General features: G+C 31.3%; 2 protein-coding genes across 3 annotated transcripts; one reads left to right on the top strand and one right to left on the bottom strand.

Annotated features, from left to right (window-relative positions):
• Positions 1–540: 540 nt before the first annotated feature.
• LOC131949355 (ras-related protein Rab-7L1-like) lies at positions 541–5,467 on the bottom strand. 2 transcript variants are annotated; one of them, XM_059311213.1, is made up of 6 exons: positions 5,351–5,467; positions 2,575–2,778; positions 2,389–2,460; positions 1,749–1,930; positions 1,504–1,628; positions 541–1,385 (listed from the first exon to the last, which is right to left on the bottom strand). In XM_059311213.1, exons 2-6 carry the CDS (start codon positions 2,690–2,692, stop codon positions 1,241–1,243), a joined length of 642 nt encoding a protein of 213 aa, XP_059167196.1. In that variant the 5' UTR covers positions 2,693–2,778; positions 5,351–5,467; the 3' UTR covers positions 541–1,240. The 2 variants fall into 2 exon arrangements, with proteins under 2 accessions (XP_059167196.1, XP_059167197.1); XM_059311214.1 differs by having other exon boundaries at positions 5,333–5,413.
• Positions 5,468–6,970: 1,503 nt separating this feature from the next.
• On the top strand, positions 6,971–22,369 carry LOC131949354 (DDB1- and CUL4-associated factor 1). Its single transcript, XM_059311212.1, has 39 exons — positions 6,971–7,115; positions 10,045–10,201; positions 10,482–10,558; positions 10,665–10,738; positions 10,874–10,996; positions 11,311–11,448; positions 11,589–11,766; positions 11,999–12,130; positions 12,317–12,459; positions 12,686–12,787; positions 13,016–13,174; positions 13,341–13,381; positions 13,534–13,672; positions 13,850–14,047; positions 14,187–14,356; positions 14,620–14,739; positions 14,824–14,926; positions 15,105–15,212; positions 15,368–15,521; positions 15,609–15,748; positions 15,901–15,982; positions 16,420–16,535; positions 16,748–16,856; positions 17,141–17,286; positions 17,447–17,634; positions 17,924–17,999; positions 18,179–18,240; positions 18,353–18,416; positions 18,581–18,652; positions 18,768–18,830; positions 19,049–19,140; positions 19,254–19,335; positions 19,475–19,708; positions 19,866–19,956; positions 20,151–20,249; positions 20,411–20,487; positions 20,639–20,722; positions 20,951–21,086; positions 21,289–22,369. The coding sequence occupies exons 2-39, from the start codon at positions 10,086–10,088 to the stop codon at positions 21,438–21,440; spliced, it is 4,440 nt and encodes a 1,479-aa protein (XP_059167195.1). The 5' UTR covers positions 6,971–7,115; positions 10,045–10,085; the 3' UTR covers positions 21,441–22,369.
• The last annotated feature ends 242 nt before the right edge of the window (positions 22,370–22,611 follow it).

Here is a 22,611-nt window from a genome sequence, read left to right as displayed (position 1 = left end):
GGACAAGAAGTGTGAGATTTTATGGATGGCAAGACTTTAAAACAAGCTAATACAAATAATATTCCAATACTTTATTAAAGATATAAAAACAGTAACATCTTAATACATTAATATAACATGCACAATACAAAATATGACTATCTGGTAATCTCTTTTTTTTAAAGTAAGAATCTTTTGCTTGTTCATTAGTTGTGCTAAAATAAATGATTTGAGAAACGTTACAGTGAAATTTAGAAATTCAAAATTAATGTTACAAAAGCAGTTTAATGATTTGATGAATATCATAGTTACAATTTTAGCAATTTTAAACATTACTATGTTACAAAGCAGTTGAAATTTTTTTTGTTAAAATTGAACATTGTATAACTTTATTGCTTTAGCAAAAAGAAGGGGAAAATAATGTGGCCAGATTTTTAAAAAATAGATTACTATTACTACATTCATTATGGCATTTATGGCACATTGAAATATAACAGCTGCAAGTATTGAAAAAATAAAAAGTTTTCACATTGATAATAATATCTTTTAGTCAATACCTTGGTGTTTTGATTAAACAAAAGTTATTAGAGCTTTGCAATGGAAAAAAATACACTTAAATGTTTCCAACATGATGATAAAAGTAGCAAATACTGGAGATTGAAAGGAAATTACATTATCTTATGTGATTCACTACTAATAAAATTGGCACATAAAAAAGATACAACAATTTTTTGTTAACCGTTGATCTCATTTTCACAATGTAAAAAAAAGGAGGTATAAATAAGCTTTACATGGACTGACTTGAAGCTTAATGGCACTTTTGAAATTCACATAACATAAAACAAAAATAACATTTGTAGAATCATCCCCTGTATAATAAAAATCAAAAGTGTAGTAACCATGCGTAAAAGTAACATAAATGCATCTATTTAATTACATTTATAATCTGAACAATGACCTAGACCCACACCCCATCATGATAAAATCCAAAGTATAAAGAAAACCAATCTCACATTACAGTTGCAGTCATATGCTAGAAAATAATAAACCCAAATAAAAACTAGCATGCCACACCAAGCAATGCATAAGTAAAATGTTCTAAAAGTAAGTTGTAACATTTTTAAGATGTATGTGTGGATGGTTGTCTTACTTGAATAAAAAACCATTTAAACATTATCATATAACTGATATTATTGAGCTTATCTAGATATTTTAGGCCTCTACAAAATTTTGACCCGTATGTATATATATAAATGTAGTGTCATGTCAAAGTGCATGGGCATTTTGATGAATTTGAGGCTGTTCCGTCATCTTTTCCTAGTTTTAAATTGGAATCAGATGATGGGAATGATTCAGAGAAACCTTCTAGTTCTGCATGCTTAGCCATCATTTCTTCTATAAGGAAACTGAAAATAAGTTTTCTATATTAATGGGGAAAAAAACAACTACCACTTGTACAAACAAAAATTAAAAAACCTAAGAGTCAAGTTATATTAAGCAGGAAAGCCAATCTATAGAACGTACTTCATTGATTCTTCAATCATACTGCCATCTTTTACTGAAGTTTCGCTCCAGCCAATGAAATCATGCTCCCTGCATAATTCTTCTATTTCATCTTGTGTCACCTCTCGATGATCACTAATATCTGACTATAGATACAATTTCACAATCATTAGAAATTAAAACTTGACAATACACAAACAATACCTTAGTATGGTTGTAGTTTGTACCTTTAAAATACTTAATAATATTTTTATCTACATAATTACCTTATTAGCTAGTAACAGGCATGGGACAGGAGAGCCATCCACCAATGTACATTTCAGATCCAAGTCTTTTTTCCATTTGACTGAGTTTTGGAAAGTGTTCTTTTGAGTGAGGTCACACATAACCAAGCAAGCATGTGCATCTTTATAGTATACCCTGGTCATGGAAGTAAATCGTTCTTGACCTGGAATATTTGAGTTCTTAGCCCTAAACTACTGAACAAATAACCACTGCATTCTTGTTTGCATTACAATCATATATAACAATGAGATAGTTAGACAAATAATATCAGCTTCTCCATTAAAAGAAGAAAGGAACATACAAGCTGAGAAGTTAAGTCTAATATAATATTAATACCTATTTCTTAATTTAGTCAATGATTTTTACCCCTCATTAGACTTAACTGACGTCTTGCATATTGGACTTTCATACAAATTAAAATTTAATAAAAATCCATGTCCTTAGAGTATTGGCTCAAGTACAAAGCCTTTAATTGCAACAATATAATATTAGTTTGAGGTCTGGCATAATTTTAACAAGATTATCAAATAAATTGGTGTGTGATATTGTACAGAACTGTTTAAAAATGGTACACTACAGATTGAAAAAGCACATTAAATTATGCAACAAAATTAACCTTACCAGCAATATCCCACAGTTGAAGTTTTATGTTACACTTGTCTGACCACTTTATTACTTTTAATGCAAAATCAACTGAAAATATATAATTAGTTAATACAATATATGCACTTTATAAAGTATAAAATGTAAAAAAAATTAAAAAACTGTTATAGTTACTTTTCAATTAACGCATTTAAATCTGCCTACCACCAATAGTCATTTTGTAGTCACGTCGAAAAGAATCATTGACATATTTCTGCACAAAAGATGTTTTTCCAACTGTGGGATCACCAATGATGATAACTTTAAAGAGTACTTCAGTCATAGCTTAGACTTTTGAACACAGCACACACATTAAGCTGTGAGAATGCCAATATCCACACCATGCACAGGAGAAACAATTCTGACTCACTGTGGAAATTAAATATTTCAAAGTTAATTCTAATAATGAAATAATGATAAATTAATGATACCTGGATTTTCTTTTTTAAATCCTCCAATATTAATGTGATTACTATGCTTAAAATGTGTGCTGTGCCCTAGATTATCATCATCTCAAAATATATATAGAAAGTTCCAGTGGCGTAGGCAGGGGGGGGGGGGGGTTAGGGGGGGTCATAACCCCCCCCCCCCCATAGACCCCTCGGTATATATAAAAAGTATGACGGGGATGCAAATCGAAAGTTTGAGGGGGGGGGTGCAAATCGAAAGTTTGTCCCCGGGTAAAAATTGGAACCCCCCCCTTGAGACGATCCTGGCTACGCCACTGGAAAGTTCTATTAGGTCTAGATTGTAACTAGATGATATACATACACAAATATTCTAGACCCAATCTCAAATAATAAATTACTAACAAGTGACTAGGAGTACAAACTGATTGTTGGGAAAAGTGATCACAGGAAATAAAGGTTAAGGCTTTAGGGTTACCATTAAGTAATTACATTAAGACATTAGGGTTAGGGACAGGGGAATTAGACTTTACCAGGGGGCACTTGAATTTTTTGGGAGAGGGAGGGGAGGTCGGGGGCTCTGCTTCCCGAAGTTATGCCTGAAAGAACTTTTGGTTAGGGACAGTTGGGTTAATATACACATACAAAGTACTTAAAAAACATTGCCATGAAGGAAGACAATTTTTCCCCATTGTGCATGTGTAGTTTGTTCCGGCTAGAATCAGCCTAAAGCATTTAGTCTAGAGTATGTATGTTTTAACTTAATTGTAATAAAATAGTAGGCAATATTTAATTCCAAGCTAGATTTACCTAGTATTTAATGCATTTTTTCATACTACCTTATAAATGAGTGTGAAATGGGGAATATGATATTTACATAGTTTATATGATTTGAAGTTCGCAACTCCTTGCAACAATATTTCAACCATGTTTACTACCTTTATTTATAACCCTAATTACATGAAAATGCATAGAATTAAGACAAAAAGTCAACAGGGTACAAAGGCAGATGCTATCGCAAAATGTAAACAATACACAGTGTGGATAAAACAGGTGAACAGAACAAAAGCTTGCAGCATGAAAAGAGGAATATTTAATTTTATTTAGGGCATTAGACCTATTTTAATATAAAATGTAATTATATTATAAATTATTCCTTAGATTCTATAATTAAATAATTAAGATTGGATTACTTAATTAATAAGTAATAATTAGGCTAAGCTATAGGCCTAAATGTAGGTAGGCCTAAATAAAATAATATTTTAAAAATATCTAGATGTTATGGCATATTCAAAACCTTGAGAGTTTTTAATGTTTTTATAATTTATAGTATAAACTTTATATATATATATAGTATAAACTTCCTATAATATAGGATAGTAATTAATAATTATATTATAGATTAGGGGGAATTAAAGTTTATAAAATCAAAACAATTAGTAAACATGTAGTGAGAGTAGTGTCATGTAGGCCTATTAAATTAAAAATATATATTATATAAATAAATTAAATTATTAAATAATAATAATAAAGTAACCAAGTCATTATAGTTAAGTTTTAAGTAGTTTATTTTTTTATTTATAGTTGACAGATCAGAATAGACTAGATAGGCTAGAGTTAGAGAGAGCTAGAGAAGATCTAACAATTGACAATTAACGTAACAAAACAACGGAAAGTAACAAATAAAATTAAAAAAAAAAAACTGCTAAGGCTAAGATTTTAAGAAGAGTGTCTAGATTCTAGTCACTAGTCTAGACTAGAGTGTCTGAGCCTGAGTGCTACCAGATCAGAACAGTGCTAATAAAAATAAAAGGTAATCTATCGTTTTGAATACGTAAAATCGCCCGCGGCTATTAATGTACGAAAACGTTACCTCATTGTCAAGGCTGTAATAGAAGTATATTGTGATATGTTTGTGTCAAATATTATAGATAAATGAATAATAAACCTAAATCAATGGCTAAATATATCAATATAGGCCCGAAATTAACTTTAAACAGCAGTGTCTGCAAGCAAGATTTGCTATATAAACAGCAGCCATTTGTAAAATAGAGTGACTTCCGCCTGAATCTTGCGCTAAAAGCTTATAAAAATAAAACTTAGACAAGATGGCTGCTATAGTAAATGAGCATGGTTGCATCTGTTGGAAACATCGCTAGTCTTCATTTATTACGGAAAAGTTTTAATTCAATTGTTTAAAAACAGGTACATAAATGAATCAAGGAAACATTTTTAAATTTTTTAAAACATAAATCCTCCTCAAAATGTGAAATAATTATTAAAATTTAAGGAGTCACCTGTTTTTCACATTACAAATCGCGGACGATTTTACGTACCCAAAACGATAGATTACCAAATAAAATATTTATTTAGGCCTAGATTCTAGAGCTGTTTCATTATTTTAAATCTAAGATTAAAAGAAAATAAAACTAGATCTATATGGTTACAATGCATTCTATTATTAACATGGTCAATATTTTTATTTTAGATTTAAATTAGATTAAATCATTAAATACTCAAGTTTTATTTCTCACTGAGGGCACTATTCTTTTGTAAATTTGTCTGTTTTAGTAAAGATAGTCACATGACTATTAAAATGCACGTGATTGTTTGTTTACAAAATTAACCCGGCATAGAAAAGTTTCTCCCCTTTAAAATGGGACTTATTCTAAAGCAATTTCTGATATATTTGCATTACAACCATTATTTTTATTACAAAATAAGACATCTGAAATCATAAGACACACTGTATAGTCTATTTATTTACTCTAATATTTTTAATACTTTAATAAGGGTTGTGGGTTCATTATATGGAGGGGAAGCTGGATTCGTATTTTAAATGTAAACGAAGCATCATTATTAGATCTAGATTTATATTCTATATAGATCTAGATCTAGTTTCGAAAATAAAAATAAAATTAATCTTGGATGTGAGCATTTAATATATGGATTTAGTAATTAAGTTAATAATAGATCTATATGCCTAGACATTACTTATTTACTAGACTCTAGGCCCTATTTGTAATATATAATTATTAGTTCAGTGAGCACATGGTGAATTTAATGTATTGCCAGTTGGGATAAATATGAGTAAAACTTCTTCACCGTGAGATCTTTTTTGCTCTAATTTACTTTTGTTTAAACGTTGTGTAAGGAGTGAGAAATTTAGTTGACTATAATAGATATATGTAAGAATACGAATTTTAGGAATTATGACCTATAAAAAAAACCTATAAAAAGAGTGGGAGGTATTTTTTTGGTAATGGGGTAAGAGTGGGTTATATAATGTATAGACGATCTGAATTACTAAAACAATTTAGACAATAGTTTCGAAGACAGAAATATGTCTTTTCTTATGATTTTAATTCTTGTAGTTTGTGTGTGATTTCTGTCATATTCTATATTTTTATAGAAAACAGATTACAAGTACAATTTTTGTTAACCTTTTTTTTTTTTTTGTAGAATCACCCCTGTATAATAAAAATCAAAAGTGTAGTAACCATACGTAAAAGTAACATAAATGCATCTATTTAATTACATTTATAATGTGTGAACAATGACCTAGACCCATACCCAGAGGCGTAGCAAGGGGGGGGGGACATACAGAGGCGTAGCGACCCTTCCCGGCGCCCGGGGACAAACTTTTCGATTTGCACCCCCCCCCTCAAGATTTTGATTTGCACCCACCCCCCTCTTGAGATTTCCATTTGCACCCCCCCCTCAAACTTTCGATTTGCACCCCCTTCAACCTTTCAATTTATTTTTCCAACCCATTTTGGCGCCCCCTAAGGTCGGCGCCCGGGGACATATGCCCCCCCCCGCTACGCTACTGGGGACATATGTCCCCGGGCGCCGACCTTAGGGGGGGGTGCGCCAAATTGAAAGTTTGAGGGGGGATGCAAATGAAAAGTTCGAGGAGGGGGTGTGCAAATCGAAAAGTTTGTCCGTCCCCGGGCGCCGGGAAGGGTCGCTATGCCTCTGCCCACACCCCATCACGATAAAATCCAAAATATAAAGAAAACCAATCTCACATTACAGTCGCAGTCTGGGGGTATTACAATATACGAAACTTTTTTTTTTAATCCAACAATCTAAACCTAGATGTACGTAATTGTAATATAAATTTTAAAAATATAGTTGTATATTACATTTAGCCTAACATTTTTTGTAAATCTGGCACGGACTATTTGAAAACAAATATGGCCGCTTTCTGCAGATAATCATATTGATGGTTTTTCTGTCTTCGCACTTAATTCTATTTTCCAAAGTTAGCATAGGCTGAAATTATAAAAAACACAGGTAACCGTTAACTTGAGCCACGAAGTCAATTGAATTAAATGAATATTGGCCGGCCAGAGCTGACCAAAGTAAAGTGTTCCCAATACCCCCTCTTCTCACCAAGTTCTACTTTTACTTTTGATTTCGCATGTCCCGCATGTGAATTATATTACACGAGCCGACCCGCGGCGTATCATACGCCGCTATTTAGTTGTTTTATTTTCTACTTTTCAGTAATTCATAATTTGTGAATTCGACAGTACCAATGCTGCCACTGAATATATTTGCTTTAAAACACTATCAGTATCAGTAGCTCGTTAAGGATGATACCCCCCCCCCTCCTTTCCCCTACCCCGCCTGTGAAAGCAGCCTCCTCTTAGTTACCTCCCCTAAGTTTAAAATCGTTTCAAACTAAATTATCTGCCCCTAATAGCCGTCACTAAACCCGGCTCTACGATTGTAAACATTTAGCGTGAACCACAGCTCACCAGACCATGTGGGGGTGGTAGGGAGCGCACTTACAGCTTGGTGTTTTCTAGGGTCTCCAAGAAGAGAATTATATATTATATATATCTAAATAAACTCTACTCTAGATATAGATCTATGATGTAATTATTAGATCAAGTTAGATCTAGAGCTGATATGTACTAGATCTACACTCTATAAGAACAGTAGACTACATTTTGGCTAGTTTCATATTTCGGTCAACTGTCGCTTTATTAAATTATTGGCCGATGCTTGAATTTTTTTTCAAAATGGACCAAAATAACCCCAATTAAAACAGGAGATAGCAATTTCAGTTTTTTCAAAGATTTTAAGAAAGGACTGTTTCGGGTGTTTGTAAATAGCATGACTCAAAATGGCAATGTTGATAATTGCTAAAACTGCCGGTCACTTGACATTTTTGTCTTGCATCTTACCACCATCTGATATTTATACTGGTTGGAGGTAAAATGCGGAGATGTCTGCAAAAATTATACCGCATCTAATTTACAAGAAATTTTTAACCAAAGATTTTTTTGTTCGTAATGTTATAATTTCCAACTTTTCCATCGCTAGGCATGTCTATGATCTATGAACTTCTTTCTTTTATGTGGAACACCAAAAGTCACCAATTTTATCCCCTTTAAACATAACTGCTCAAAGCCGCTGCTGTATTGCTGCAAAGAACTTTATTATTAACATAACCTACAATATATTTTGTCATCGTAAAAGTAGCCTATCAGTTTTGTTTATTTTTTTTTTAAATTTTATAATTAAAATTATTAAATAAAAAAATCAATTGTTGATTTATACTTCTGCGCTTTCTATAACGACAACAATACAAAGTGTTAAAGATTGGAAGGCCTTACATTAACAATGTGGCTGAACATTTCTTCTGCTGACAAGATTATATGAACCCGCAATGATCCCAAGCACGTTTGTCATATTGCTATTGCTCAAAGTTTTTGTATGCACTGACTTTTACCCCTCGCGCAAACATGAAAATGGAAGCAGGCGACAATGTTTAGAATTTATATCTAATTTTTTAAAAATATAGTCTAAATTAATATTCACTTTATGAACTCTCAGTGAGCCGTCGACCTCCATAAACTATGAAGGGTGGGGTTATTTAAACTTTAAACTCGTAGTAAAAATATGGGAACAGTTTTAAGGTAATTTAACACCTAAGATTGCATTGATACTTCAAAATTTAGAAGTACTAGCATGCCATAGCACCCCATAGGCCTACTGAAGTTATTTTCTATTTTAAATGCAGTTCTCATTATAGTAACCAACAGTCTTTCAAGGTCATTACCTATGGGAATTAAATTCACTGCCTTTCAGTTAGTATTTTTGATAAAAAATAATGCTGCTTTTTAAATCTACCTCCTTCAGTAGTATTGATGAATGTTGTTGTTATAGTAAGATATAATTGTATTATTCCTTGTTAACTGTATTCTATACAAACATTCAAGTTGTATATAATTCTATACATTCCAGTGATAAAATTACTTTCTATTTTATTTTTATCTAATTTGTATTTATTCGTGAAACTGAGCCAGCTATCTCTTACAGAGAGCTAAAATTAGCACTGGTGTAAATATTTTAGCACTCATAATTAAAAACCAAAAAATGAAAAATCCTTCTGCCACAGAGTGAGTTATTATCCAATATCTTTGAATAATAAAAATTTTTCAGAGAGGCACCCACTCTCAGACAAAACTGAAACAACCACAAGCTACTATTAACTATTTTGGTTGTTTCCACTAAGCGGTGAGATGAAAGGCTATTAAATAATACAGTTGTACGACTATTCCTGGATACCACTACCACAGAATTCTTAATTTTTAAAAAACTTAGATATGGTTTATGCAACAACTGGACGATTGCCAAGTTGATCACTTATATGTTTATTATCTTTGATAGACTTTAAACTTGTTGAATTACTAAATAGATTTTTTAAATTTGGTAAAGATTGACTTAAGAATAATGACCATTGAAACTTTTAGGGGAAAATAACAAGTTTATGATACTAAACTAATGCTGTATTTTTTATTATACTCTTTACCCTTTTACAAAAGTGCAATAAGGTTCTTTCTAAAATTAAGTTACACATTTTGGGCAGTTTTTTTTTCTCAGAAAGAAATTTTCAGCAAAAAATGTTCCATTTGTTTTTTTTTTTTTTTAATTTAAAATTAGGAAAGACTGCTGTCCCTTGTCTTTCTTTCTGCTTGCACGGTCAGCATTATATATCTACCAAATATTAACTCCGACAATTTCTTATGGTTAACCCTAGAAATACAACAACTAGCATGGTTATTTTTTATAATATAATAGAATTATTAGTTACATTAAAAATGTTATTCCACCAGTTGTATTATTCAGTTCCAGATTTGGTAAAAATTTATATTTTTGAGGTGTGCTGTTATTATTTCTGATTTTTAATATTACCCAACTTTCCTTTAAGAGCTGAAACTGGCTGAAAACAATCAAGATTCAGCCACTCCAATGGCTAACCAGGGTTCAGGGCCAGACAATATGGCCAAGTTCCAAACAGCCTTAGATGAATGGAATAATAGGAACAGTGGGGCAGGCACCTTTGATCCTGTACCATGTTTGAACAAGTAGGGAAAAGTTGCCTTTTACTACTAGTACATTGTTAAGACAGTTATCTCAAAAATAGTTGAAATATTAATAAATTTAAACAATCGCTTGTATACATTGTGAAATATTTTTCTTACAAACTAAAGTAATTGTTTTGTCAGAATTTTGTATAGCACAGTTACCTACATATATAACTAAGATTTAAAGTAGTTGGATTTATAATTCATAGCTTCTCATATAGTATATTATAATTTGAATTTGAATTATAGTTAAAAGTTAATTAAATTAACTAAATTTTAGGTTATCTGAACTGTTGGAACAAGAAACAGAAGAGTTTTATAAAATGGACCCGGATCCACTTGACGATAGACCACCAGGTAAAAAATTCAATTTCTCACACAGTTTAAAAGAAAACTTTCATTATGATGTCACAATGATTTTTAAACCAAAACAACTTGTAATCTGGTGAACCAATATTTGCAGGTCGTCAGATAGCAGCATGTGGTCTTGGGCAGATGATGAAAGTTATTTTCAAGAATGATGATTTCATGAACACGGTAAAAAAATGTTTGATGTGCTTACAATTATAATTATTATTGGTTTTTAAAGATTTTTTTACATTTGTGCTAGTTAGATATTTTTTATCTACAAATACCAGGTGAACATTTTTTTTGTTGTTGCTGTTTTATTAGATTGTTGGGACATACATTCTACGAGGAAGGTTTGAAGACGGAGGGGTACTGTTTACAGCAGCATGCAGAGTATTGTTAAATCTTTTACCTGGTTTGGAAACAAGTGTTCCTTTTAGAGAGACAGTAGGTGATTTTTCTGTATTTAAAAAAAAACGTAAAATAATATTTTCAATTAGCAATTTAGCAGTTATATTTATCATAAATTTTAGATTATAAAGGCAATAATTTTAAGTTTTTATAGATCTATATGTTAATAGATTAGTTTAGATTCAGGCTAATTAACTTAAAAATGGAATTTTATCTAAACATTAAAATCAACAATTTACAATGTGTTTTTTTATGCAATGAAATGTGTTCAGTTGATTAAAAAGTAACACTTTTCTAGACCTTTTCCTTTAGTTGTATGAAATATCATCTGACAACTGTTTGCTTATTAGGAAGGAGTAGTGGAAAGGCTCTATTACTGGGCTGAGTTTGCAGAAGAACCTCTGAGGTCTTATGCTACAGGTTTACTGAGTGGAGCTATGGAACTGAATGATGTTGCAGTGAAGTTTAGGGAGGAGAGTTTGCATTTGGTAAGATTTAATTGTTTTTTGTCTTTAACTAGTGGCCTATTTTGTTTTATGTAATGAGGTAAAAATGAGGTTTTAGAATGTTTTATGTATGCAAAAATAATCCTGAAAAATTTGAGTATTTTTATAAATCTTCCTTAAAGGTTCCGATTATGTTAGATCGACTTCATGCACTTATTAAACAAGAGAAAGAACAGAAAGAGCAAGAAGGAAATGGTCCTAGTACTGACTCTGCTGATGGAGAAAATAAAGATCCGGGAAAACGCTACTTTTCTCTGGTGTCAAGTGATGGATCAAAATCACCAGTTTCATCCATTAAAGGTAGGATGTCGTTACATTTGGTGTGTAAGCTGTAAAAATATGGATATTTGGCATAAAAGTTATCATGTTATAGCTTATCATATTAATCACCCAAGTTGTTTCTATGGTTTTGATTGATATATTACAGGATGTTTATAACATACATACTTATTAATCATCAAAGTACTTCCATTGGATCTTGGTAGCATATTTTCTAGCATTAACTGATGGTCGCATGATGCTGTATTTCTAGGTTCCAGTACGCCGCCATCTTCAGACAGGGGAGACTATAGAGGCAGTCTTAAAAGGGCTTTGTCTCCCAGTCACAGCAGGGGTGACTTCTATCCTTTTAAAAAGTTGAGATCTAACTCAGAGGGATCCTCATGTAAGTCTGTGCATGTTAAAAAAGTTTGTAAATTTTGTGCACTTGATTTTAAAGATCTTCATTAATTACAAGATGAAACTCAGGTCTTGCTATTCAGAATTTAAACAATAATTGAAATAATTTACAATACATAACAAATTAAAAACGCAGTTAACTTGACTTTGATTAATTTATTTTTCTGTACAGTTTTTGAGAATGATCATAGCAATAGCAGTTGGGCAGAAATGAGACCACTTGTAATTGGGTCTTATTCGTTGGTGCCTCTTACTATACCTATGAAGCAACGACTAATTCTGCAGTATCTTACTCCCCTGGGAGATTATCATGAAGTATGTTTTTAGTTGTTTTCTTGTTCTTAATGAACATTATTTTATTTTTCTTGATTTGTTTTAACTAGTACTACTTCACCAAAAATAGATACTAAATACATCATCATTTGTTTTACTTCCACAAATAAATTTTACACTATCTAACAAGTTACAAGGTTTTGGCATTTTAGTAGAAACTCTATTTTTACCATCAACCCTAATTTTTAAAACCTATCTTCATTTTCAGCTTCTCAGCCCAATTCTTGAACACAATGCCATGACTCTGATTTTTCATTACATCAACTTAAATGAAAATAAAGATATAAGGCTTGCATTTGATGCCCTGAGGGTAAGTCTCTAGTGTTTAATTTCTTTTAAATCATCTAGTGGCTTGATATATATAGATTAATATGCATGTTATTTTACATTGCTTAACGGCTCACTTTTAAATAGCTTTGACACTTAAAAATAATAATTTGCTTCAATCCCTTTATTTGAAGTTTAAAATACCAAGTATGTCCAACTTGAGAATCTATCAGACTTTTTTCTAAATATACCTGCTTTCTACTTTAAAAAGTTTCTGTCAGTCATCCTGTGCCACAAGAAATTTGCAGCTGAGTTCATAACCAAGGGAGGAGTACAAAAGCTGCTGGAAATACACAGACCATCTATAGCTGCGACTGGTGTCTCACTCTGTTTTTACTACATAACTTACTTTGAGGATGCCACAGAAAGGGTATGATTACATTAATAGTGTTTATTTATTTTTTTAATGTACCATGTTTTGTTACATTATTATCAAAAAATTGTTTATGCATGTAAATTACTTTATTGATTTATACTTATTAGGTTTACCTCCCTATTATAAAAATTAAATTTCACACCTTTTTATTTACTCACAGATGTGCATGCTACCTGAGAGTGTACTATCCGATGTTGTCTCGTGAGTATTTTAGTATTTTGTCTGTTTTATTCATTAGTAGAATAGTACTGTTTTTTTTTCTTTAAAATTTAAAAATAGGATTTTTTTTTTGCTTGTCAGTGAGTACTTGTTTTTTAATGATTAATTTTCTCAATTTCTTCATCTGTTTACAGATATAATCTCTGGTTGATGGAGTGCTCTCATGATTCAAGTCGATGCCATGCCTGTCTCTTCTTTTCTCAGTCATTTCCGTACAAAATCATCCTCAATCTGTTTGACCAGAAGGATGGCCTGAGACGCCTAATTAATGTTGTAAGTACACTCAAATCTCACTAAAATCTGTAGTCCACTCAAATCTGTAGATCACTCAAATATTAGACAAGCTCTTGACCACAAGGATGGTCTGAGATGCCTAAGCAATGTTTAATTAAGATCATTCAAATAAGATGAGCTGGGGAAAAGGAATTATTGAACTTTTTTTTTGTACAGATCAGTACTCTAAGTCTCTTAAACACTGATGGCCAAGGCAATGAGACAGATGATGAACTTCATCAAATGCGACAAGCTGCCCGTCTTGTTTGTGATGCACTGCGCAAGTACTTTGAAGTACATATTACACTGAAGGCTGATGAATTGCGATGCCTTCATCATCATGATGGCAGCAACTCATCTTTGAAGGAAAGCAAGGTATGTAGAGTTGCAGCCTATAATACAAAAATGATATGTTATCATTAGTTTAAATCTAAAATGGCTCTTGATTCAATCACTTTGCAGACCTCTGATTAAAACTTGAACTTTTTAAGGAAATTTTTAAAAAATTTTACAGTCTGTCAAAGGCAGTAAATTTACAATGGAAGAAAACATGGATATCCTTCTTGAGTATCTTCCCCCAAAATCTAACTGGCTACCAGAGATCAATATCCACAAGCTTTCTGGGCTCAACATTCTCTGTCAACTTATTGCTCTATCACCAGAGTGGGATGTGTATCAAGGAAAGTGAGTTGAAATATTATCTTTTAAATTATATTCATTATATACAAATATCTAGTATAAAACATAAAGCATACATTCTATTGTGTTTTGAAATACTTCATCTGTGGGGAAAAATTCATAGCATACAAATTTTAAGATCAAACAAAATGCATAATTGCTATTTTTAGTTGAAATGTTTCATTTTGTGGGAAAATTAATTCCAGACCAATATATAAGATGTAACGTAATACATTCTATTTTGTGTATCGCCATGATTTATTTTTCAGGAGTGAAACTCTAGTAGCAGCTTTAGATGTTCTAGCCATGTGTTCTGTCTCTCACAGAACACAAATGCTGTTGTGTGGTAATGTTGATCTGCCAGATCACATGACTTCACCAATACTAAGGTAAACATTGTTTGTACATTCATTAGGATCTGTCTTTCTGTTGGAAGAAATTTTGCTAACTCTGTTCAACTGTTGATTTTTCAGTGTGATAATTGGGTTGATTGAGGGAGAAGTGATAAATGATCCAGAGATCACCAAAGCTGCTTTAAGAGTGCTGGTCAACTGTGTGTGTGGACCTGTTGAAAGAGTAAGTAAATAAAGAACATTTCATTGTTCACATTTTACCTTCAGCTAATTATCAATTTCTGCTTTTTAAACTTAAGTTGCAACTAAAAAAGCTTTTTAGTTTATATAAAGTGATGTCTTTTGCTTTGTTATCTATTTTTTTTTAGATAAACATTAATTTTTTTTAAAACTATCAACAGTTTGGAAGTGGTGTTGTCCGATACCACGGCAACCGTAAGAAAGCTCATGGTGATGATGATATTCTCTCATGGATGTGGCATAATATTCGTACCAACAATGGAATTATGGTAGTAAAGATTTGAGCAATTTATTTAGACATTTTTTAGATATAGGAAGTTATTGAATATTAATTTCATTTTTAAGAAATCCTTAACATTGTGTTCACCGGTCACTATCCTGATTAAGTAATTCTCTTAATTAAATTGATTTATAAATTTTACAGGTTTTGTTGAAAACCTTGAATGTCAAGACACCTCTGATAGATGCAGACCAGTTGAGGATGCTTGCTTGCAAAGCTCTAGTGGGCATGGCAAGATCAGAGACAATCAGGCAAATTATTGGAAAACTGCCTCCATTAAATAATGGACATTTACAAAGTATATATTTAATTTTTTATTTTTTTTTATGTAAACACATGTAGGTTAACAGTAGTTCAAGATTTTTAACTGATTATTATTTTATAGGCTTAATGAAGGAGCCAGTGCTGTCTGACAGGCGCCATATCCATCACCAGTTCTGTAGATATGCCTCAACACTTTTAGAGAAAATTGCTGGTAGACAAGCCAATGTTTTAGGGGCTTCCACCTTAGAAGAGATTAGAAAAGTAAGGTTTTATCTGCATTACCTCCATTACCATTGTTGTTTTTCCACTTATTCTCAACAGGCATTTTTTATTGAACATTTTTTTACCACATCTATAAGTTGTCAATAGTAATTGGTATCTAGCAAATTTATCAACATTGTACACTTTGACAGGCTGGTGTTGTTGCACAAACAAAAATTGTATACCAGGAAAAAGAACTACTGCAGCTTATTCATGAGCATCTTTCATCTAAAGGTTTGTAAAATTAGTTGTATTCTTCCACCTAAATTCAACTATGCCTTAACCCTTTTTCTTTTAGAAATATTTTATTCATGCATGTGTGAACTCATTTTAATGGAAATTAGAAAAGACTACACTTTGAGCTTAACTTTGAGAACCTAAGACCCATATAATGGTAGTATTTTTATACTGTCATTTGTTTTTGCCCAAAACCACCATAACTTTGTGCTGCTGCTCAACCAAACTATTCTATGATCTGGGAAAAGTTGTTGTTGAATCTGTTAGACTAATAGATAATTTTGAATAAGTTTGTTGTTAGGACTTTGTTAAAGTCTGTTTTCCGTTTTATTTCTTTATTATTTATATATATATATATATATATATATATATATATATATATATATATATATATATATATATATATATATATATATATATATATTTTGTAACAGGTCTTCACGAAGCAGCATCAGCTTTACAAAAAGAAGCAAATCTTCCTCGTTGTTCCACACCTCCACCACATCATGCCACTGGCCTGCATTTATATTCACCAAATACTCCGAAAATTGTAAGTAACCTGGATAAGTAGTTCTTTCTTTTGGTTTTCTCAGGGTACTCAACAACATATTAAATACATCAGTTAAGACTAGCTGACTTTCTTCAGGCCGCAATTAACATATTTTGTTGCTTTTTTTCTGTCATAACAATATAAATCTTATAGTTAAATAAACACTGATAACTTTACCCTGAATTTTACCCATTTTAATCTTTTGTTTCCAGGGTAGGCAGCTTAGTCACCCAACTTCTTCTAATTTGGTTAGTCAAACTAATAGAGAAATATTTTCAACCCCAACTACAGCATTATCAAACTCAGTGGCTGCAGAAAAAGGTTTGATTAACTTCTTTCAAATGTTTTTATCTAAATAATTATTGTAAAAAAGTTTTATTTCTGTGTAATATTATTAGCTACTTGCAACAGGATTTGATTGTTTTCTAATAATTAGTATGTATTTAGAAATTAATTAGAATTAACAAATAGTTGAATAAGATATTTCATTAAAAATAATGATTAATCAAACATTTTTTAAAAAGCAAACTTTTTTTATTATGTATATGATACATGCATATTCATTTTTATATTATACGACAGTTATGACTTTTTTCATTCACTAGCACTGACCCCAGTTGTTGGCCCATCTACCTCAGCGATAAAAACTCCAGGTCCATCTGCAACAACGTCGGCCTGTAGCACACCAGGTCCCATGAAGTTTACACTAAGCAAAACACCTTCATCACATCAACCTACTCCGCTTCAGAAAGTAAGAAGAGTGAAACTGTTTCAATTTTCTTTTAATATATTTTAATTTACTTATGCAGTAAAAAAAATTGAATCGAAAATATGATTATAGTCAATATTTAGTATTAACTAAAATAAATGACATTTTGAATAATAATCATTTTTCTGTTTTGTTACTTTAGTCTAAAAGACGATTCTTGAAAGAAAGAGAAGGGTTTAGTGTACCAGCAGTGAATTCAGGGAGATTGAAAGGCAAACAGGCTAGTGATTATGATGTGTCCCTGGATAAAATTGTCACAGAATATTTACGGAAACAACACGCCCTCTGTCCCCAGCCAATTTCCACTTGCCCTACCATGTCTTTATTTATGTAAGTTATTCAAAGTTACTGCTGTAATTATTTTTAAAAATAATATTTTATTAAAAATTTATTGGACTCTTGGGCCATAGAATTTTTTGTTAATGAAGTAACATTTAATTCACAATAACAGTGCATTGATAAAATAATGTAAGATCTATTTGAAATGCTCATTCAATGTTATGTGGATAGGGGACTACATTCTTCTCATACATATTGATAAACATATTCTCATGGGATCCAAATAAGTTCACTACTGGCTATCTTTTATACATGGCTTTAATTTGTATACATGATTTAGGCCCCACAGATGTCCAGAACCCTTAGGCAAAACAAGTGCTGCATTCTCTATAACATCCAGACTGTTTGACAGACAGGTAAAGATTTATTTAAGTTTTTCAAATATTTTATCTGCAAGGCTGTTTTTTTTTTTTTGGTGAGAATTTATTAGCTTGTAGTTTCTTAAATATTTTAACTGCACGTAAGATATTAAATTACTCAACAAGATTAATACAACAATACAAATCTCTAACTTAACTTAAATCGTTTCTTTTAGATCAAACCACCTTTTGGAGGCTCAAAGGGGCAGTTCCTTGACAGGAGGTTTATTCACAGCAAGTAAGTGCAAGTTATCATTTACTTCTTCTACCTTAAGTCTCATTTAAGTGCTGTAGAAAATGATATTCTGTATGAAACGATCTAATAATTTTAATTTTTAAAATGTTTCCAGACTTTGTCCTTTGACAAGCTTTAGAGATGGAAGTGAGGACGGACTTGCATGCTGTGCTTTTGATGTAAGCTTTTTTTTTTACTTTCCCTGATGTGTGTCAAGTAACATTCAAATCTTAAAACAAAAGCATTGTAAAATGTATTCTTAAGTTGCTTTGAATATATACTCAGTTTTATAAGTTTTTATTTTGAGCTGCAATTTAAAACATAATTTTTAAACATTGAACAGTGTGGTGCAGATAACATATTCATTGGTTCATTTTCTGGGGATCTGAAAGTCATGAATATTGCCTCCAGTGGTGTAAGTATAATTTAATAGTCATTATGTCAACTAAGTGTCAAATTTAAAAAAAAACTATTTACTGTTATGTTCCATTAACATTTTAAAATTGTACATGTTTTATCAAATTTTTCAGACTGACTTTTATAGCACTGTGTGTCATTCATCTCCAATTATTCATATAACTACTTCTAAAGTGGTAAGATAGCTGTCTTTTAAAAATATTTCTCTAATGCTAAAACATTTATTATACCTAATGTAGTAATGCATTTGGAGTAAATAAATCCTTTAAACCTTTAAAATTAATTATTTTTACTCAAACACTTTTTTATACCTTATTTAAAGGAAGATGTGGAGAAAATAGACATGGCTTACACACAGGAAAGGTGATAATTCAGTTTTGTTTTTTACTTTCAGAACCCAGATATTCTGTTCACAAGTACTTGGGGTGCGTCACAAAACTGTGCCCTCTGGGGATTCAGTCGTAACAACCCTGATGTTACTTTAAAGTATGTGGTTTTTTTTTGGGGTTTTTTTGTTAGCTTATTCAAATGCAAATTTGTAACTTTTTCAAACATATTATTAAGTACAGTACTAATATATACCGTAATTTTGTTTTCAGATACCGGTTTGATGAACACACTGCCAATTTGGCCAATCTGAATGCAGATCGTTTCATAGCTACTAAAGAAATGGTGGCTAAAGTAAGAGTTAAACTTTTTAAAATTAAGTTTCATAGAATGTTGATACAATAATTGGAAATTTATTTGTTTATTAGCAACATCACAGTAGATGCTTTGTTAGTAAGTTCTAACTAGGAATAATTTTCTCTTCTTCATTTAGATTTATGACACTTCAACAGGATCAGTAGTTCAGACATTTTATGATGAAAGTAAAGCAAATAATTATAAATACAATGAGGCCACATTTAACCCCACTGATGACATGGTGCTCAATGATGGCAATCTTTGGGATGTTCGCTCTGGAAAAATGATTTACAAATTTGACAAGTTCAACCAGTATACCAGTGGTTGCTTTCATCCGCGAGGTCTTGAAGTTGTCATAAATTCTGAAATTGTATCCTTTGCAACAAATTTTTTCTGATACTTTTTTCTTAATATTTTTTATTGGATTTATCTCATTTTATATAATGAATAATGCACTCAATAAAGGTGGGTTTGACAATTGTGTTCATTGTTCATGTGTTGGAGATTTTTCTTTAACTGAAGTTTAGTGGGATATTAGGACTTTTCGTCTCATTCATACTGTACCAGCCTTGGATCAGTGTCAGATTATATTTAACCACAATGGAGATGTTATTTATGGTGAGTCTTTTTGTTGTTAATAAATTTTGTAGTGGTTTGTTTTTTTGTAAAACGATTCTATTTCATTTGAAACTCCATTGTGACCATTAATATTATTTTTTTAAATAAATTAAAATCTTAAATTAGAATTAATCAGGAAGTTTCTAATATTTCAATTTTGTGAACAATTTAAAAAAAAATATTTTCACTTGCAGCTATTAGAGTGGATGATGAAAACTCTGGGGACATGTTGACAAGAAGAGATTATTCTTCAACTTTACGAACATTTGATGCCATTGACTACAGTAATATGGGTAATTTATTTTTATACTTGTATCTCAATAGCATTTTTTCTTCACGTTGTTGTCTTGTTTATTATTTTAAAATTTTTTTAACCTCATTTCTGCAAAGCAAAAATAGTTAACATTCAGAGTGCACTAGTACAAAAAATTATTACATTTTTTTTTACCATCAGGTACTTTTGATCTGAAAACAAATAGCATTTTTGATTTTGCTATAGACAGAAATGATCTTCTAATTGGTGTAATAGAGGTAAGGCTGAAATACAAACATTTTTTTATAAAAAGCAACTTTTGTATTCATTTGTTGTACCTTTAGAAACAACGTTTTGCATTTTAAAACTGTTCTCTGTAGTGCTTTATCAGACCTCGCCTAACTGACAAAATTTAACACTTGCTTCTAGAATACTTCACACAGTGAAACTGAATCAGAAGAAGCATTCTGTCGTATTTATGAGCTGGGCAAGAACAGAGAGCCGGAAGATCAGGTGGGTTTAAACCAATCTAGTTTATAAATGTTCTAATTCTAGAAATACAATAAGAGCCATGTACAAATCTTTCAATTTTAGAGTGAAAAAAAATAGACATCTGTAGCTTTCACATACCTAAATTGTAATCTCTGAATAAACATTGAACTATCATTTCCGTCGGTTACACTTCACAATTAGCTTAGTTAATAGTAATTAAAACATCTACTTTTGACTTAATTATAATAGGTGGAAGATGATGATGATAATGCCCAAAATGATGACCAAGACGACTATGATGATGAAGATGATGACGATGATCCCGACCAAGATGATGAAGATTCAGTTTTAGAATTTGTGGATGCTTCTTCAGATCCCGGATCAGGTAATTAAAGAGGTTTGACTTCAAGTGTTGACCTGAGAATAGGAAAATCTTTCCTTTATTTAAAAGACAGAACCACAGAGTTTAAAAGTGTTGTTTTTTTAAAATTTCCATTCTTTTAGAATATTTTAAAATAATTTATTTTAATTTTTATACATTTTTTAAAGAGCAAATACAAATTTTATAAATTTCTTTCCTTTGTTAGATACCAGTGATGATGGAGATGAAATCCATGAAGAAAATGGAATGGAAGTTGTGGAGCTGAGCCCTGGTAGCAGTGATGACAATGCCGGTGATGATGACGATGATGACGACGACCCCGGGGAACTTGATGATTTATTATTTGAACTTGTCTGATTGATTTGAAATTAGTCAACATTTTTATAATGCAACCCATTTCCAGTGTCAAAAATAAATAGGTGTTTAGGAACCAAAACAAAAAATATTTCATACAAATTTTTGTATAAGGGGGAAAAATATTTGTTCCCCTTGCACTTGCTTTAGAATAAGTAATACAATATATTGCACATTTGTTTTTAAAATGTAAACTCACTGCAAAACATTATCACAGTTGATTGCCCTTCTCATCCAAAGTAATACTAATACTACATCTACTTTTTGACTAAATTAAATATTGGCACTCTTCCTAATTTTATTTTCAAACACGCTTTACTTTAAATATAATAAATTGTAAATACTGATCTAATTGTTAGCATAAATTGTACGTTATTTATCTGTGGTCTTATTTGTTGAGATTGCATAAAGGAGTGAATAAAATACCAATGTGAAAAATAATTCAGCATTTAAAAAAAAAAACACTCAGGCTGTCTTGTAAGAGCTGTTATAATAGCTTATACACTGAAAATTAACTATAGAAAATTATCCCTGTAATCTGTGTTATGTGGGCATGTTAATTGTATCTACTTGTGCTGTTCTTGTCAACATGTATATTTACCTCATTGCTCACTGCTGGGAAGGAATTGTCTAATGTTTTTAGTAATTAAATTAACTTTTAGGTCATCAAATCACTTTCAGAACGATACAAGTTTGTCTCCCAAGTAGTTTAAATACTTGAATTATAGCAAAAGTATGTTTTAGTGGTAATTAGTTCAAAACTGCAGTTTACATGATGCAACCCTGAACCATTGATGTAAAACATTTTTTTTTCTGTAACTTCAGCGATGCATTTTAATTGAAAAATATAATGCCAAAACTTGCTGTGTGAATTGTGAAGATCTAAAATATGATTGGCAATATTTTTTGAGAAATAAAGTATTTTAATTTAATTGTTTTCATGTTTCAATTGTAAGTCAACAGTTTCAAAATATGCTACTTTTTTTTAGAGGACACAATTTAATTTTGATATACTTATTACGCTTTCTTGGTCTGCTTCTTTTCCTTTTTGCCATGTGGACTCCAGTTGAGGGCCTGTCTTGTTATGCTGGATACAGGCATCCTGAGTGGATTACACTTACCTTCTGGATTTAAAAAATGTTCACTCATGGATATCATCCATCTTGAATATTTT

Source organism: Physella acuta, unplaced genomic scaffold, assembly GCF_028476545.2.
Source record: "Physella acuta isolate Inbredline_101_S28 unplaced genomic scaffold, ASM2847654v3 ptg000691l, whole genome shotgun sequence".
Classification (NCBI taxonomy): Eukaryota; Metazoa; Mollusca; class Gastropoda; family Physidae; genus Physella; species Physella acuta.
This window is presented reverse-complemented; position numbering and strand designations above follow the sequence as displayed.

Bases quoted from the DNA above. Each gene is read 5' to 3' on its own strand.
- LOC131949355 (XM_059311213.1), bottom strand. From the start codon at position 2,692: ATGACTGAAGTACTCTTTAAAGTTATCATCATTGGTGATCCCACAGTT. The intron at 1,931-2,388 runs GTAAGGTTAATT...CAAATATTCCAG, and splicing joins TCAACTGTGGGATATTGCTG to GTCAAGAACGATTTACTTCC. The intron at 1,629-1,748 runs GTAATTATGTAG...TTGTATCTATAG, and splicing joins GCCTGTTACTAGCTAATAAG to TCAGATATTAGTGATCATCG.
- LOC131949354 (XM_059311212.1), top strand. From the start codon at position 10,086: ATGGCTAACCAGGGTTCAGGGCCAGACAATATGGCCAAGTTCCAAACA. The intron at 11,767-11,998 runs GTAGGATGTCGT...CTGTATTTCTAG, and splicing joins ACCAGTTTCATCCATTAAAG to GTTCCAGTACGCCGCCATCT. The intron at 21,087-21,288 runs GTAATTAAAGAG...TTCCTTTGTTAG, and splicing joins TTCTTCAGATCCCGGATCAG to ATACCAGTGATGATGGAGAT.